Source organism: Heterodontus francisci, chromosome 24 (genome assembly GCF_036365525.1).
Source record: "Heterodontus francisci isolate sHetFra1 chromosome 24, sHetFra1.hap1, whole genome shotgun sequence".
Lineage (NCBI taxonomy): Eukaryota > Metazoa > Chordata > Chondrichthyes > Heterodontiformes > Heterodontidae > Heterodontus > Heterodontus francisci.
In genome coordinates this window covers 52,014,663-52,033,772 of record NC_090394.1, presented here as the reverse complement: position 1 = coordinate 52,033,772, position 19,110 = coordinate 52,014,663, and the positions used below count along the sequence as shown (strand labels likewise).

The 19,110-nt window shown below is 41.4% G+C and overlaps 1 protein-coding gene across 3 annotated transcripts in view; it reads right to left on the bottom strand.

Moving 5' to 3' along the window:
* LOC137383396 (transmembrane channel-like protein 7) overlaps nt 1–19,110 on the bottom strand; it is a 125,847-nt gene that overhangs the window by 56,243 nt on the left and 50,494 nt on the right. For all 3 annotated transcript variants that reach the window (XM_068056192.1, XM_068056193.1, XM_068056194.1), the window contains 3 exons: nt 12,788–12,964; nt 7,634–7,791; nt 4,162–4,279 (listed from right to left, as the gene is read on the bottom strand). In XM_068056192.1, coding sequence (XP_067912293.1) covers nt 4,162–4,279; nt 7,634–7,791; nt 12,788–12,964 — 453 coding nt within the window. The remainder of the gene's footprint in view (nt 1–4,161; nt 4,280–7,633; nt 7,792–12,787; nt 12,965–19,110) is intronic.

Below are 19,110 nucleotides of genomic sequence, written 5' to 3'. Positions count from 1 at the left end.
CAGGAGATCCCCGAGTGCGTCTCACTCTCCAACCTGTATTCAGTCCTGAATACTGAGGAAAGTGATGGTTCATCTGGGTAGTGCAGCCATAGCAAAGGCTGTGGCACCATGGTTGGCTCAGCTGCACAGGGGGACACAAAGAATGCTGCAAGAGGGTTAATGATAGGAGATTCAATGTCAGAGGAATGGAAAGGCATTTCTGTGGTCACAGACATGAATCCAGGATGGCGTGTTGCCTCCCTAGTGCCAGGGTCAAGGATGTCATTGAATGGCTGCAGAGCACCCTGAGGGGGAAGGGTGAACAGCCAGCAGTCGTGGTCTACATTGGTACCAACGACATAGGTAAGAAGAGAGATGTGGTCCTGCAGCAATAATTTAGTGAGCTAGGTAATAAATTAGAAAGCAGGACCTCAAAACAAGTAATCCCCAGATTACTCCCAGTACCACGCACAAGTGAGAACAGAAATTGGAGGATAGTGCAGATGAACGTGTGGCTGAAAAGATGGTGCAGGAGTGAGGGCTTTAGATTCCCGGGACACTGGGACCAATTCTGGAGAAGGTAGGACCTGACCAGGTCAGATGGAGTGCACCTGCAGAGAGATGGGACAAATTTCCTTGTGAGGCAATTTGCTAGTGCTATTGGAGAAGGTTTAAACTAACTTGGCAGGGGGAAATATCAGAAAGAAATACCAAGGTGCACAGAATACTGGCAGAGATAGATAGCACTAAAGTAGAGAATAGTAAGTTATTAGGTAGAGTCAGAGGAAGGGAGAAAGTAATACAATCTAAAACAGGGTTAATGTGCATGGGTGTCAATGCTCTGAGTGTTGCTAATAAGATTGGTGAGTTACAGGTACAGACTGACATGTCTAAATATGATGTTGTGGCTATAACAGAAACGTGGCTCAAAGAAGGGCAGGACTGGGTGTTACATATTCCTGGATACAAGGTGTTCAGGAAAGTTAGAAAAGGGAGAGGAGTGGCGGTGTTGATTATGGACAGCATTGCAGTGCTGGAGAGAGAGGATATCCCTGAGGGGGTCAAGGATGGAATCTATTTGGCTGCAGCTAAAGAACAAATAAGGTGCAATTGCATTGCTCGGTGTAGTCTATAGGCCACCAACTAGTGGAAAGGATGAAGAGGAACCAATTTGCAAGAAAATTACACAGAGATGCAAGAATTATAGTGTAGTTATAATGGGGGACTTTTATTCTCCAAATATAGACTGGGATAGTGGTATTGTAAAGGGCAGAGAGGGGCAAGAGTGCCTAGAATGTGTTCAGGAAAATTTTCTACAGCAATATGTTTCCAGTCCAATGAAAGGGAAGGCACTTCTTGTGACTGAGGTGGGTCAGGTGGATCAAAAATCAGTGGAACATTTAGGGGACAGTGATCATTGTGAGGTTTAGGTTGGTTATGGAAAAGGATAAAGAACAATCTAGAGTAAGAATAATTAATTGGGGGAAAGCCAACTTCAAAGGGATAAGAATGGATCTGGGCCGAATAAAGTGGAATCAAAGGTTGGCAGGACAAATAGTAGCAGAACAATGGGCTACCTTCAAAGAACAGATAGTTCAGGCATATTCAAAGTATATTCCCTTGAAGGGCAAAGGTACGGCAAATAAATCCAGAACTCCCTGATGACAAAACAGATAAGAGTTGAAGATGAAGAAGAAAATGTGCTTATGACAGATGTCAGGTAGATAATACAATGGAGAACCAGGCTGAATATAGAAGGTTCTGAGAGAAAGTGAAAAAGCAAATAAAAAAAGCAAATAGAGAGTATGAAAAGAGACTAAACTAACATAAAAGGAATCCCGACGTCTTCTATAGGCATATGAATAGTAAAAGGGTGGTAAACCTTGGAGTAGGGTCAATTAGGGACGAAAAGGGGGATTTACGTATGGAGGCAGAGGGAATAGCTGAGGTATTAAATGAATACTTTGCATCTGTCTTTAGCAAGGAAGAAGATGTTACCTCGGCCACAGTGAAAGAGAAGGTAATTAATACACTACATGGATTTAAAATTGAGAAGGAGGGGACATTGGATAGGCTATTTATACTTAAAGTTGATAAAGTGCCAGGGCCAGATGAGATGCATCCATGGATACTGAGGGAAGTGAGAGTAGAAATTGCAAAAGCACTGACCATAATTTTCCAGTCTTTCTTAGACTCAGGGGTGGTGCCAGAGGACTGTAGAATTGCAAATGTTACACCCTTGTTCAAAGAAGGTTGTAAAGATAAGCACAGCAACAACATGCCAGTCAGTTTATCTTCGGTGGTGGGGAAACTTTGAGAAACAATAATTCGGGTCAAAATTAATAGTCACATGGACAAATGCGCATTAATTAAGGAAAGTCGGCACGGATTCATTAAGGGAAAATCACACTTAACTAACTTGCTGGAGTTTTTTTGAAGAGATAACAGAGAAGGTTGATGAGGGCAACGCTGTTGACGTGGTGTACATGGACTTCCAAAAGGCATTTGATACAGTGTCAATAAACAGACATGTGAAAAAAAATTATAGCTCATGGAATGAAAGGGACAGTAGTAAAATTAATACGAAATTGGCTGAATGACAGGAAACAGAATAGTGGTTAATGGATGTTCTTCGGGCTGGAGGAAGGTTTGTAGTGGAATTCTCCAGAGGTCAGTGTTGAGACCCTTGTTCTTCCTGATGTATATTAATGACCTAGACCTTGGTGTACAGGGCACAATTTCAAAATTTGCAGACGATACATAACTTGGAAGCATTGTGATCTGTGAGGAGGTTAGTGTAGAACTTCAAAAAGGACATAGACAAGTTGGTGGAATGGGCAGGCAAGTTGCAGATAAAGTTTAATGCAGAGAAAAATGAAGTGATTCATTTTGGTAGGAAGAACATGGAGAGACAATATAACATAAAGTATACAACTCTAAAGGGGGTGCAAGAGCAGAGGGACCTGGGGGTATATGTGCATAAGGCATTTAAGGTGGCAGGACAGGCTGACAGCACGGTTAATAAAGCATACAGTATCCTAGGCTTTATTAATAGGGGCACAGCATACAAGAGCAAGGAAGTCATGTTGAACTTATATAAGACACTAGTTCAGCCTCAGCTGGAGTATTGCATCCAGTTCTGGGCACTGCACTTTAAGAAAGATGTGAAGGCATTGGAGAAAGCACAGAAAAGTTTCACGAGAATGGTTCCAGCGATGAGGAACTTCAGTTATGAAAATCGATTTGAGAAATTTGGACTGCTTTCCTTGCAGAAAAGGTTGAGTGAAGATTTGATAGTGGTATTCAAAATAATGAGGGGTCTGGGCAGAGTGGATAGGGAAAAACTGTTCCCACTCGTGAAAGGATCGAGAACGAGAGGGCAAAGACTTAAGGCGACTGGCAAAAGAAGCAAAAGCAACATGAAGAAAAACTTCTTCACGCAGCAAGTGGTTAGGATCTGGCATGCACTGCCTGAGGGTGTAGTGGAGGCAGGTTTAATCGAGGCATTTAAAAGGGAATTAGACTGTTATCTGAAAAGGAAAAATGTGCAGGGTTATGGGGAGAATGGGGGAATGGCATTAGGTGAATTGCTCATTTGGAGAGCCAGTGCAGACACAATGGGCCGAATGGCCTCCTTCTGCGCTATAACAATTCTGTGATTCAGTTATTTGTTTTTTCTCAAGGAACTCATGGAAATAATTTGTGCTGCAATGCAAATCATGCTAATTCCTGTAATCAGACAGGAAGTTAAGTTGAACATAAAATAGTAAATGCTCTCCAAGGAACAAGCAAATATTTTGTTCCCTGCAGTACTTTTAAACCACCAAGTGTTAATACTGACGGTAATTTATCCATTTCTATACAAGTTAGTTAAATGCAAATGTCTCTAAAATGACTGAAAAATCTGTTGAGCATTATGAGGTGTTATTCTGCAGATGCGCAACCGTTCAGTTAATTAAACTGTTTTGTAAATATGCGCATAACTGTACTTCATGTGACAAGGCTTATATTACATTAGGATGTATCTTTTCTACACCAGTACTAAACATGGAAGATACTTGCTTGTTGATGGATACATATAGACTATTGAATTCCATTTTTGCGACAAAAAAACTGAAATTCTCAACTTATATTCAATTTGATGTTATTTTTAAGAATTGCAGAATTTAGCTATGTACTCACCGGGTATAAGTTGTGGTTATAGCCACAAATATGGCAATTGGAATCATCACAAGTAGTGATTTGTGACCACAAGGTTACCAAGAGAACAATAATATTAGCCAATCGCACAAACACAGACCTGTAGAAATGTTCAATTAGTAAGTTTCAGCTTGATTTTCTTCCATAAAGAACACAACAAGGATATGAGACAGCATGCAGTGAGACTGAATTTTGAAATATCCATGAGTGGCTTAAACAAAAAGGCATTTTGATCTCTCGTTTGCCGATGTGTCTTGCTAATCCTACTTAACTTTTTTATCTTGCATTCATTTTAGTTACTCTGAAATGACTTTTACTTTCCTGCACTTTTTGAAATATTTCTATTTAACTTTTGAATCTACTTATGTAACCATGTGATCCAGGTCTTGTATTTCTTTTTTCTTTAGTTATTTCTACATCCTTAAAATGGTCCTAAAAATGAGGTTGTGTGTTATTTTCTATTTCGCTTCATATTTAATACTTCTGTCATGCTTGTAAAAATGGTCAAAAAAATCAGCAATGGAAAGAATAAGACCATTTTATGGTTTTACACCATGTGAATTTGCTCTGAAAAGAGCAGCTGTTTCCTTGAAAAAGGAGTTCTTAGAAGAAATGGCAAGCCTTGATGTTTCAGGCAGTGTACTCTGCCTGTTGTCTGCAGGAATAACTGGAAAGGGTGGAAACAGGAGGTTTGTACGTGCTTGAGAATGGGAATATGGACGGGATCATACTACTGATAGGTAATGCATGTTCTTGTTCTTGCGGCTATTAGTCAGCTTAATTGTTTTTCGTGATAAGTGGTTACATATTGTTGTTGCTACTGATTGGTCAGCTAGTGCCTCTCATGGTAAGTTGAAACACACTATTGCTCTTGTCGGGATATGTTGGCTGCAGAGCGGGTGGTGATGTGTTTCTTGAGTAGGGGTAGCCAGATATCACTGATGAGCAGGCCACTGTCTTGGGGGAGGGTGTGGTGTTGCTAGATCTCCATAACCTCCCCGACACGTCTTGTATGCCAGTGTGTAATGGATGAGATGAGCTTGGAATTGGACTATTTGATGTGGTGGTTATTGAGTTGAGTGTGTTTGATAATAGCTGACTTGTCCCATTCACTGTGTTTGAAGCAGCCTTGGTATTCCTAGAGTCTGTTGAGTCACAAGATCAACACACATCCACCTGTTACTCACACTACAACAGCTACACCAACCAAAACAAGAGTCAGCTTGCCACACATTGGCTCCACCTCACACAGACTACAATGCATACTCAAGTCAGTGGACATAGAAGTCTGACATAAGTCATCCAAGAAGCTCCACTCCATCCTTCATATCCACGAAGACAAGAAACCATCTCACAACAAATCAGAAATTTACAGCATACCATGAGATTACAGACTCGTCTACATTGAAACACAAACTGCAGCCCACACACAAGACTCAAGGAACACCAAGCCTGCTTCAAACACAGTGAATGAGACGTCAGCTATTGTCAAGCACGCTCAACTCAATAACTACCGCATCAAATGGTCCAATTCCAAACTCATCTTATTCATTACACACTGGCCTACAGGACACATCAGGGAGACTTTGGAGATCTCGCACCTCCACACCATCCCCCAAGACAGTGGCCTGCTCATCAGTGATATCTGGCTACCCCTACTCAAGAAACACATCACCACCTGCCCTGACAAGAACAATAGTATGTCTCAACCTACCACAAGATACAATAGCTGACTAATCAGTAGCAAGAGCAATATGTAAGATCCCGCCCACATTCCCATTCTCCACCACATATGAACCTACTGTTCCCACCCATTCCAGTTATTCCTCCAGATGATGGCAGAGTACGCTGCCTGAAACGTCGAGGCTTGCCAGTTTTCTAAGAACTCGTTTTTCAAGAAAACACCTGCTCTTTTCAGAGCAAATGGAAAGAATCTTGATATACTAAGATCTGTTTTTAAGTTAAAGCTTGCTTAAATTGAGTTAAATTCAAAGGACAGCAAGGCTCACAAGTGTGTATTAGAAGGTCATGCTGATAGGGTTAGATGAAGACGCATGGGAAGAAGCTCATATGAAGCTTTAACAATCGGCACTGGGTCAAATGACCTGTTTCTGTACATTCTGTGTGATTGCAGTCAGAATGTCTAGCTGTTCACTGAACTTTAACTTTCTGATGATTGACTCCATTCATAGGTTGTTGTACCAGACATCGCATATAGTAGGCACAGCATGTTCAGAAGAATGTGACTGTGATAAGCAGGGCTGCGGGGTGGGGGGAACGGGAAGGCTGGTGAGGTGATTATAGCTTGAAATTTATTTGCATGAGTTGGAGAAGGGGACAAAGATTCGAACCATTAAAAAATAAATTGAAGATAGACAGCAGGAAGTTCTGCACACATTAAATGGAATTCCAGATAAGAGTATTGGGAACAAAACTCTGAAATCATGAGTTAATTAGATACTACAATTGGAGGAATACAGAACATTTCTGGATGGATGATAGAAGATAGGCTGAATAACCTTCTTTGCTAATTGAAATGAAGCACAGTGGAGGGTAGTCTGTGAAAGGAAACTGCGACCGGAGGGTGGATCAGAATGGGAAATATAGTCAGTGTGGGTGAGGGCAGTTTACTTCTTTGGCCTCCTTATCTCGAGAGACAATGGATAAGCGCCTGGAGGTGGTCAGGTAAGTGCAATAGGAGGGGCTAAAATATTACTCACTGGGGCTGGTAAAGAATAGGGCTTGAATCTTGCTCAGTGCTGTTTAGGGTGGATATGCGGTTGAGAGCCAAAAACTTGCTTGGTGGATTTGGTGGGGGTAAGAGCTGAAGACCAAGATCAGTAAGGTAGTCAAAACTTGTTCAGTGCAGGGTGGTGCAGAAATCTTCTTCAGTGTGTGGGGAGATGTTGAGAGCTGTACTTTTGCTCAGTGTAGCTGGGAGAGGGTGATGAAGATATTGCTCAACGTGTGAAGGGGGACGTGAAGGGCTGGAAAACTGGAGGGATAAAGTCCGAAATCTTGCTCAGTGTTGCGAGGGAGGGGAATGTTGAAGTCCATCCACATTGTACTCAATTAGTGCCATGGCGTTATCTTTATAGGGACATCTTCAAGTAACAACTGTAATTTTAATGCTAATTGTTTTTCACGAAATCATCTGCAGATCTTTTCAAAATCCAATGTCAGTCACATATTGCTTTGCCAATAACTTGAATCCATCCTTGCGCTTTTGAATAGTAATTCAATAAAGAAGTTTAAATATTCAAGGGCAAAAGGCACAAAACCCGGATTGTTACAGGTACCTTAACCTTTTGGATGGCTTGCTGCGTCAAATATATGGCAAATGATATATTATTAAACTCAACAATAAAAATATAAGCTGTGTAAAATCGTCTTACTCAACATTACAGAAATATACTCTACCTTGTTTACATCAGATAAATAGCTCCATACGTACCTAATGAGTATAAATTTTATCTCAAAACCTGGTGAATAGTCTTCAAAACGGATTATGCGTTCAAACAGTAGTGGAGTGATAAAGTTAGCTGCCGTGATGACAATAGAGGGCAAGTACTCAATTATTAGATTGTATGTGAAGCTTTCAACATCGTCTGGCTAATAAAAATAGAAAAATAATCAAATTAAGCCCATGTCACTGTAAAAATCTAGAACTGAAAACTTAATAAAACTAAGTAGGCAATAGAAAATATGGGGATGGGTGGTGGTTAAATCTAGTCTGTCTATATAATTAAAAACCCAGCATGCAGAAAGAAAAAAATGCACATTTATATAGCACCTTTCATAACCTCAAGGTGTCTCAAAGTGCTTTACAGCCAATTAAGTACCTTTTGAAGTGTAGTCAACTTTATAATGCAGGAAACGTGGCTGCAAATTTATGCAGAGCAAGCACCCACAAACAGCAATGTGATAATAACATGCTAACTTTTTTTTTAAAGTGATGTTAACTGAGGGATAAATATTGACCAGGACACAGGGGATAACTACTCTGCTCTTCTTCAAAATAGTGCCATGGGATCTTTCATGTTCTCACAGCTTACATTCACACCTAACTTTGTACCGTTATCAAACTCTCTTCATCTAAGTCATCAATATAGATTGTAAATAGCTTAGGCCCCATGTAGGAACTAAAGGGTTAACCTCTGCCATGTTTTATGTGTTGGGTGAATATATAAGTTATTGTCTGACAAAACTCACAAGATGGTATGTTTTAAGTTAGAATGATGTCAAATGATGTTGCCGTTATGCTTGGGAATGGTTATACTTATAAAGATATATATATCAAAGTATTAGATTAGAACTAAGTTGTGGACTTTGTGTTTAGAATCATGTTGTTAAATGTGAAATGTATATTGGTATACTGTAGTGGGGAGATGGTGAGAGACAGTGTTTATTTAAACAACTACAGCAGAAGTAGCATTGCTATGAGACCGAATGCCTATTCTGCACTTCAAACTAAGACAGGCTCAGTCCCAATAAGGGATAGACTTGTAGGCCTCACAAAGGATAATGCAAATAAAGACATTCAGAGACCATTCACGACTTGAATTGACAGCAAACATTTCCCATTGTGTGACAATGACTCGGGCCATCAAGCTGTCTGCAGAGGTTCATATCTGTTGTAATCTGATTACTATAAACTAATCAAGAAGGCACAATGTACAGAAGGTAAACCTGACCAAAGGGTTAAGGTGGACTATACCCTAATATGGAAGGAAGGAACCCTCGGAAGGGGGCGATAAATGACACGTGCTAGGACTGATTTAAGAAGAAACCAACCTACAGTCAACAGAACACCTCAAGAAAGAAGATGGCGCCACAGCAACTCAGAAGGCAAGAACTGAGGACACCCTATATCCTGTTGTATAACAACTGCCATTGGTTAAGTGTTGCTTGTATATTCTTGCTGTACTTAATAAACTCTCTATCTTGATTAAGAAACCAGATTTTGTACCTCGTAGGTCAAAAGCTAGTCAACATCCCCTAAATCTTACACCCAGCACTGATCCTTGCAGCACTTCACTAGTTACAGCCTGCAAACTTGAAAATGCCCCGCTCATCCCTACTCTCTGCTTCCTGTCCATTAACCAATCCTCTATCCATGCTAATATATACCCCCAACTCCTTGTGCCCTTACCTTGTGTTTTTAGCCTTTAGTGTGGCACCTTATTGAATACCTTTTGGAAATCCAAGTATACTACATCTTCTGTTTGCCCTTTATCTACCCTATTAGTTTCATCCTCAAAAAGCTTTAATAAATTTGTCAAACAGGATTTTCTTTCATAAAACCATGTTGACTTTATCTGATCATGCTATGATTATTTTTTAAAGTGCATTGTTTAGACTTCCTTAATAATAAATTCCAGCATTTCCCAAAGATTGACATCAGGCTACCCGGCCCATGGTTCCCAGTTTTCTCTCTCCCTCCTTTCTTGAATAGCAGGGTTAAATTTGCTAACTTCCAATCTGCTGGCACTGTTCCAGAATCTAGGGAATTTTTGAAAATCATAACCAGTGCATCCACTATCTCTGCAGCTACCTCTCTTTGGAACCCTAGGACGTAGGCTATCAGGTCTTGGGGATTTATTGTTACCTTAAGTTTCTCACTCCTATTGGCCCCTTGATTATCCTCTATTCCTGGTATGTAATTTGTGTATTCTCTGTGAAGGCAGACACAAAATATGTGTTCAATGTCTTTGCCATTTCCTCATTCCCCATGATAATTTCTCCTATCTCTACCTCTAACGGACCAATGTTTACTTTAGCTACTCTCCTTTTTATATACCTGCAAAAACTCTTGCAACCTGTTTTTCATATTTTGTTTTATTCGTTCATGGGATGTGGGCTTCGCTGGCTAGGCCAGCATTTATTGCCCATCCCTAATTGCCCTTGAGAAGGTGGTGGTGAGTTGCCTTCTTGAACCTCTGCAGTCAACGTGGGGTAGGTATATCAACAATGCTGGCTAGTTTCCTTTCATGCTATGTTTTCCCCCTTTTTATCAACTTTTTGGTTGCCCGTTGCTGGTTTCTAAAACACTCCTAATCCTCAAGCTTACTACCATTCTTTGCAACATTATAAGCCTCGTCTTTTAATCTAAAGCAAGCCTTATCTTCCCTAGTAAGCCACGGATGGATATTTCTTGCTGAGTTTAGTTTATTTTAATGAAATGTATTTTTGCATATTTTGAATTATTTCTTTAAATGTTTCCCACTGATTATTTACTACCCAATCAACCTTAGCCAGTTCTCACCTCATACCCATGTAATGGGCTTTGTTTAAATTCAAGATTTTTGTTTGGGACTGGACTATATCGCTTTCAAACTTGATATGGAATTCAATTGTATTATAATCACTTTTTCCCCAAAGGATCTTTTATTCCAGATTATTAATTAAACCTGCCTCATTGCACAAATCTAGATCTAAAATAGCTTTATCTCTAGTTGGTTCCACAATGTATTGTTCCAGGAAACTGTTGCAAAAGCATTCTATAAATTCATCTTCCAGACTACCTACTACTGGACTTATGTCATCCTTTACTATGAGGAATACTCCTCCCCCTTTGTCATTCTGTCTGTGGTTTCGAAATGTTGTGTACCCTGGAATATTTATTTCCCAACCTTGGTCACCTTGTGACCATGTCTCTGTAATGGTGATTAGATCTAAACCATTTATCTCTATTTGTGCCATTAGTTTATCGATCTTATTAGGAATGTTTTGTGCATTCAGATAAAGAGCCTTTAATTGTTTTTTACTACTATTCTTTGCATGCACATTTTTTGCTGATGCACTATTACTATAAAACTCTGTCTCTTCTGGTGCCACTCTGCCAGTCTTTCCCCAAATCGTTACATTGCCCTATACCAATTGGCAAGTGGCTCAGGTAAAAATCCAGAGATTATTACCTTTGAATTTTAATTATGACCCTCATTCCTCGAACTGTCTCACCAGGACATCATTCCTAGTTCTACCCATGTCGTTGGTTTCGATGTGATGTTATGGAAGTGATTCTGGTTTTTTTTGCTAAAATACTTTTTGAGGAATTCATAGTCAAACTGAATAAATGTTGGACCAGTTTTTTTTCCCAAGAGGGTAATCAAGAGGGCACTGAAAGAACTAGTTTGGCAATGACATTTACTGGTTGTCACATGACTCAAGTCAAAAATGTAACAGAAACCCTGATAATGGGGAAGATGTGGCCAGAGAAAAGTCAGTCGCACGTCCCTCGATAGGACAAGCTCAGCAGCAGCAGCGCACACCTAAGAAAGCAAAAAACTCACACGGTTTTGGTTGTTGTGTCAGTGTATTTTACCTTCTGGAATGAGATAAAGTTAGCCTGCTGCTGAAGAAGTGTCAAAGAAGGAGAGAAGACCACAACCCAGCTCACTTTCCAGTACCTCTCTAAGACCCAGAGAAGTCCACTGTGTCAATTCATCTCGTCTCCTGGCTTTGAGGAAAAGTCTGCTTGATTGGTTCTGAATGCTGCCTGAAAAGAACAGTTCTAAAAGCTCTCAGTGACCCGTTTACGTGTACTCAGAAGTTACTGTATGCCAGTTTTGGACCACAATATATCTCATCTGCTGTTTTCTTCAGGAATGAGCAAGTATTCAGCCCAAGTTTGTTTTTCTGTAACAGAGCTCTGAACCAAAATTCCTTTTATTTTTCTGGTTAACCGGTGTACGTATTTGTGTATGTGAGTGTGAGGGAGCTAAGGTTAAAAAGGGGACTTCAAAATTTCAATCTGTTTGTTTATGCTTTACTTCATTACTGGTGAAGACTTGTTTTATAATAAACTGATAATTTTGTTCTTCATTAAAGAAACCTGGTTTCTTTGTATTTTGTGTTTTGTTCTGTTTTATTGTTTTATAATTTGTGTCTTATTCTGGGAAAAACAGAGTATATGATTGATCGTATCACTAAGTGGGTAAATTTAAAATATATGTCGTGACCTGTGGAAAAATGGGACTAGAATAAGCAATGCACTCCTCTCGTCTCCATCGTAACAGTGGGCCATGCCAACTGGATCCTCCCTGTCCCACTCCAAGTTTTTCTCCACCTGCGACCACCTCCTTCCCTCTCTGTAACAAATTCCCAACATTAGCACCCAGTTTAACGAAGTACTCTGTTCTCCACTCTGGGCTGCATTTTGTGCTGGAGGCGGATCTCCCGGCACCAGGCCGAAAAGGCAGGGGGAACCCTGCCTCTGCCTTTCCCCACCCTTCACCCCACCCCAGAACGATCCACCTGTCTTTTTGTGTCAACTTTTTAAGAGGTGGGATCCCCATCCCTTTAAAGACTTCAATCCCGTCTTGCGGCAGTGGGGCAGGGGGGGGAGGGGGAGCGCGTAATATCCCGGCCTGTGTGTGGTAGCAAACACTGTCAACTTATATAGACAGCTTATGACTCACACTGCAGTGCATAGCATCAGAACATTCTAGTTTGCCATTTCATTGCAAAAAAATAAATTGTACTTTTCCAATAATTAAAAATGCACATCACACAATGGCATTTTTAAGTCTAATCCTTAACAGAAAAGTTCCAGTAATAACATCACTAACATACCACCTACATTTCAAATAATGAAATCAATACTCACTGTTGTTCCAGATTCCTTTCGTGAGTAAATAGTACTTTTATAAATGCAATAAAAACAAGTGGCCAATATCATTACAACCAACAAATTCAACAATGCTCTCAAGAGGTAGATTCGGCACTTTTCCTTCTTGGTCCTATCTGCAATCTTCTGCTTGATTCTTTCTTCATCCAAGTCAGTCTGTTATCATAAAAACAACTGCTTTAATTCTTCATTTCTTGACAAAAACATCCTTTTTAATAGTAATAACTGTGTCAGGCAAACCCCCCAAGACTGAGGCACAGATGATTTCGCCACAAAAACATTAAAACTTAAAACTGCAAGCCCCTGGCTAGAAGGACATTTGCATAGTACCAGACTGTATTGAAACAAAGGAATCAGTCCCCGCCCCAATATACAGAAGAGTCCTGCTCAAACCAGTCGGTCACGTCATCACCTGCTGGCCAACTAAGGGAGTTTTAAACTGGAAAAGCAGATTTTGAAATCAGAACCCCGTGTGCTCCTGGAACTCAAGCAAAAATTACCTCCTCTCCTGTCTGCCCTCATCTCACTCTCACTGGCTTCGGAAACCACTAAAGACCTGTAAACTCAAAGCCAGAAAAGTCTCCTACATGAACAAGGTTTAAGGAGAATACTGGGCCCCAACGAAACGCAAGACCATATCTTCAATCAAGGACTACAGCGTGCTCGACGCACAGTAACAAGATATTGCCTCAAACTGTTCCACTTTATCTTTTCTGTCCCTATCGGCATGTGTATATCCCATGTGCATGCTAGCGTGGGTGTGTCCTATATCCGTAGGCGTGAACCATATTAGAGTTTAAGTAAGCTTGATAAATTTCACTTTTCTTCTTTCAACCAAAGAAAGCCTGTTTGTGCTCATTACTTTGCCTTATAATTGGAAAGCTGTGAGCAAGAATTCACAAAGGGGGAGCTCAAAACATGGTGTGTTTAAAATTAAACCCTGTTACAATAAGACCTGGTGAAAATAGTAACAGACCCCTAAACATCTTTCTCGCCTGGTCGTAACAATTGACTTTGAATTTGTCAAAGATAAGTTTGCCTGAAAATGAGCTTTTGAAGAGAGAAAATGCACAGTTTAAAATGTTAAGATTACTTTCCAGCAATAACTTATCAAACTAATGTAAATTCAAATTTTAACAATACCACAGAAAACTCTTTTATCAACTGTATTTTAAAAAAGTAACAACTCTTACAACTTTATAAATCCCACATGTTGACTTGATCCTGATTTTATGGCCTGGATTTCCACCCACACGGATTATTCCACTAGCAGCATTTTCCTGGGTGAGTTTGCAAAGCTAATTCAATATGATAGGCAGGTTTAAAGCAGGATCATGCCCCGAACTGGCACTCCACCATTGGGAGGGAGAAAAATATAGTTAAGCTGCAATTTACAAGTCCAGAAACTGGTTTTTGAGAGAGAGCACACAAAAGTACAAGAGGAGCATCAAAATAGCAGAAAGAACACCAGCATCTGCTGTGACCAAAACCCCAAGATTACAAAAATAATATTGGCAGAGATACAGGCAAGAACAGAGAGGCTGTTTGCCAACTTACAAAGGAATGAAAAGAAAAACACAGGTAGTGAGTGGGTGACTCAGGCAGTCAATGCCACCTTGACAACCGCATAAGCAGCAATGCAGTGTTTGAAAGCATTTCAAATAGCCTCATGAGATTGGCCAATGTAGATGAAGCACAAGTTATCTTGCAGACCCTGAAATAAAGCTAGAAACATGACTCACCTTCACACCAATCAAGGTCACAACATGTATTCATATAGCGCCTTTAAATAATAAAAACATCCCAAGGCACTTTATAGGAGCATTATAAAACAAAATATGACACCGAGCCACATAATATGAAGCAGATGATCAAAAGCTGGTCAAAACAGAGAAAAATGTCTTAAAAAGGAGGGAAAGCAAGGTAGACAGGCAGAGATTTAGGAGTGAATTTCACAACCTAGGGCCCAGGCAGCTGAAGATACAGCCACAAATGATGGAGCAATTAAAATCAGGGATTCTTAAGGAGGCCAGAAGTAGAGAAGCACAGAGATCTCAGAGTGTTGTGGGGTTGGAGGAGATTATAGAGGTAGGGAGGAGCGAGATGATCAAGGAATTCGATATCAGGGATGAAAATTTTAAAATCAAGGTGTTACTTCACTGGAAGCCAATGTAGGTCGGCAAGGACATGGGTAATAAGTGAACAGGCCTTGGTGCGAGTTAGGACATGGCAGCAGAGTTTTGGACAACCTCAAGTTTCCTGAAGGTAGAACTAGGGAGGTTGGTCAGGATTGCATTCGAACAGTCTGGAGGTAACAAAGGCGTGGATGAGGGTTTCAGCAGCAGATAAACTGAGGCACAAGTGGAGTCAGGCAATATTATAGAGCTAGAAACTGGTGGTCTTAGTGATGGCAGATATATTGTAGGAAGCTCACCTCAGGGCCAAATATCAGATAAAGGCCGCAAACAGTCAAGTTCAGCCTCAGACAGTTGTCAGGGAGAGGGATGGAATTGGTGGTTAGGGAACAGAAGTTGTGACATGGATCAAAGACAATGGCCAATACTTCCCAGTATTTGGTTGGAGGAAATTTCTGCTCGTCCAGTACTGGATGTCAGACAAGCAGTCTGACAGTTTAGAGATAGTAGAGGGGTCAAGAGAGGTGAAGATGAGGTAGAGCTGTGCATCGACAGTCTAACTGTGGAAACTGACAATGTGTTTTCGAAGGAGCAGCATGTAGAAGAGAAACAGGAGGGGCCAAGGATAGCAGACACCAGAGGTAATGGTGTGGAAGTGAGAACAGTAGTCATTGCAGGTGATTCTCAGGCTACAACTGGATAGATAAGAATGGAATCAAGCAACTAGAGTCCCAACAACTGAACAAGAGTAGGGAGGCACTGGGTGGAGCAGAATTTTGTGGTCAACATGCCAAAGAATGCATAGAGATCAAGAAGAACGAGGAGGGATAGTTTACCCTTGTCACGGTCAACTAGAATGTCATTTGTAACTTTGACAAGAGTTGTTTTAGGTACTATGGCAGGGCAGAAACCTGATTAGATGGATTAAAATACAAAGTTCTGAAAAAGATGGGTACGGATTTAGGAGGCAACAAAACATTCAAGGACTTGAGAGGAAATGGAGGTTGGAGATGAGGCGGGAGTTATCTTGCTGAATTTTTGAATGAAATGTGAAGAGATTGCTGCATAGCCTCTACCTGAAAGCATCATAACAATGGAGTGCCTGCAGATAGCTGGCCAAAATCAAACTTTGAATTAATCAGTCGCCTTTCTAAATTTTATTTTCTTTTTAAAGAGACAGATTGCCCATAATCAGCAGAAAATTGCCACAGGTGGAGAAAGAGCAACCAAAGGTCACTTAAGCAAGCATGAGGAGGAAGCTCTGCAAACCCTGGGCAGACACGGTGAGAGAAGAAGGAGGTAGATGAAAACGGGCAGGTTTAGACAGGGAATGAAACTGATCATTCAGGGTACTGTGTGGTTACAATGTTTAGACTTTCTGATTAATTGAAAAACCTCCCATCATTGCAAAGTCACTTCTGAATCACATGCAACAGTGCACCCTCCTAAAATGAATGAATTTGTCAACCTCATTGGTGCTCTTAAAAGAAAAGAAAAACTGACAAGCATGCTGGCAGCTCCAGAGAGCCCATTCCTGCATATAATTCACCAATTCCATTTAAGCACTTGCCCAGTGAGATAGAGGGTATATCACAGGGAAAACACAGATTGCAACTGAGCAGGAGGATCTGGGAGGCGATGATAAAGAAGCAGATGTCCTTTCCATGGGTCAAAAACAATAGCCTTCAGCTGAGCAACCTCGGAACCCAGATCCCAAATGAAGAATTGTCCACATCCCCAGCAGGAATTCTGCACATTTACCATTACGCATCACTACTGAGTAATCAGTCTTCCCAGTTTCAGGTTTATCAGAACATTGTGGATACAGTTATTTTTACTTCAGCTCAGAGTTAATGAGCTGGAGTCTGAGCTTCAGATTCCGTGCTGCATCAGGGTGGGAGAAAGTTACCTGGACACTTTGTTCCAGGAGGCAGTCACCCCCTTAGGTTAGGTATTTCATATTTGGTCCGTGGTCAGGGGCAGGAGGGTGTGACTACGAGTGAGGCAGGTATGGGGATCCAAAAGGTAGCAATGGAGGATCCTCAGCCCTTGCACTTATCCAACATGTTCGAGGTTCTTGCAGCATGCCTGGACGAGAGTAGGGACTGCAGGGAGGATGAGCAAACTGACTACAGCACTGTGGTATGGGGCCATTCAAGTGGGGGGAGTAAAAAGGAATGTAGTAGTACTAGGGGACAGTATAGTTATAGGGGCAGATACTGTTCTCTGTAGCCGAGAGCACAAGTCCCGAAGGCTGTGCTGCCTGCCAGGTGCCAGGGTTAAGGACATCTCCTTGGGGCTGGAGAGAAACTTGAATTGGGAGGGGCAGGATCCAGTTGTCATGGTCCACGTAGATATCAATGACATAGGTAAGACAAAGAAAGATGTTCTCCTAAGGGATCATGAGCGGCTAGGGTCTAAATTAAAAAGCAGAACCACAAAGGCAATAACCTCTGGATTACTACCTGAGCCCGGAGCAAATTGGCATAGGGTAAATAAGAATTTCACACTTCAACCTTGCCCGTCTAAGAGCGAAGTCCAAAGTACGAAAAGTCCTCATCAGGGAACTCCTCTTTGCTGACGATGCTGCTTTAACATCTCACACTGAAGAGTGTCTGCAGAGTCTCATCGACAGGTTTGTGGCTGCCTGCAACGAATTTGGCCTAACCATCAGCCTCAAGAAAACGAACATCATGGGACAGGACGTCAGAAATGCTCCATCCATCAATATCGGCGACCACGCTCTGGAAGTGGTTCAAGAGTTCACCTACCCAGGCTCAACTACCACCAGTAACCTGTCTCTCGATGTAGAAATCAACAAGCGCATGGGAAAGGCTTCCACTGCTATGTCCAGACTGGCCAAAAGAGTGTGGGAAAATGGCGCACTGACACGAAACACAAAAGTCCAAGTGTATCAAGCCTGTGTCCTCAGTACCTTGCTCTATGGCAGCGAGGCCTGGATAACGTATGTCAGCCAAGAGCGACGTCTCAATTCATTCCATCTTCACTGCCTCCGGAGAATCCTTGGCATCAGGTGGCAGGACTGTATCTCCAACACAGAAGTCCTCGAGGCGGCCAACATCCCCAGCTTATACACACTACTGAGTCAGCGGCGCTTGAGATGGTTTGGCCATGTGAGCCGCATGGAAGATGGCAGGATCCCCAAAGACACATTGTACAGCGAGCTCGCCACTGGCATCAGACCCACCGGCCGTCCATGTCTCCGCTTTAAAGACGTCTGCAAACGCAACATGAAGTCCTGTGACATTGATCACAAGTCGTGGGAGTCAGTTGCCAGCGATCGCCAGAGCTGGCGGGCAGCCATAAAAGCGGGGCTAAAATGTGGCGAGTCAAAGAGACTTAACAGTTGGCAGGAAAAAAGACAGAAGCACAAGGGGAGAGCCAACTGTGTAACAGCCCCGACAAACAATTTTTTCTGCAGCACCTGTGGAAGTCTGTCACTCTAGAATTGGCCTTTATAGCCACTCCAGGCGCTGCTCCACAAACCACTGACCACCTTCAGGCGCTTACCCATTGTCTCTCGAGACAAGGAGGCCAAAGAGAGAAGAGAGAAAGAGAGACTACCTGAGCCCGGAGCAAATTGGCATAGGGTAAATAAGAATTTCACATCAGTTTGAGGGCGAGAAACTTGGATCTGAAACTAGTGTCTTAAACTTAAATAAAGGAAATTACAAAGGTATGAAGACAGAGTTGGCTACAGTGGACTGCGAAAATAGGTTAAAAGGTAACTCCACAGATAAGCAGTGGCGGACATGTAAGGAGATATTTCGTAACTGTCTACAAAGATATATATCACTGAGAAAGGAAGACTCAATGAGAAGGATGCACTATCTGTGGCTAACTAAGGAAGTTAAGGAGGGTATCAAATTGAAAGAAAGGCATACAATGCTGCAAAGATTAGTGGAAGGCCAGATGACGCCGAAAATTCTAGAAACCAACAAAGACGACTTTTTTTAAAAAAGGAAATATTAGAATATGAGAGTGAACTAGCAAGAAATATAAAAACAGACAGCAAGAGCTTCTACAAGTAGATAAAAAGGAAGAGTGTAGCTAAATTAAATGTTGGTCCCTTAAAAGATGAGACTGGAGAACTAATAATGGGAAAAAGGCAACGGCAGACTTTGAACAAGTATTTTGTATCCACCT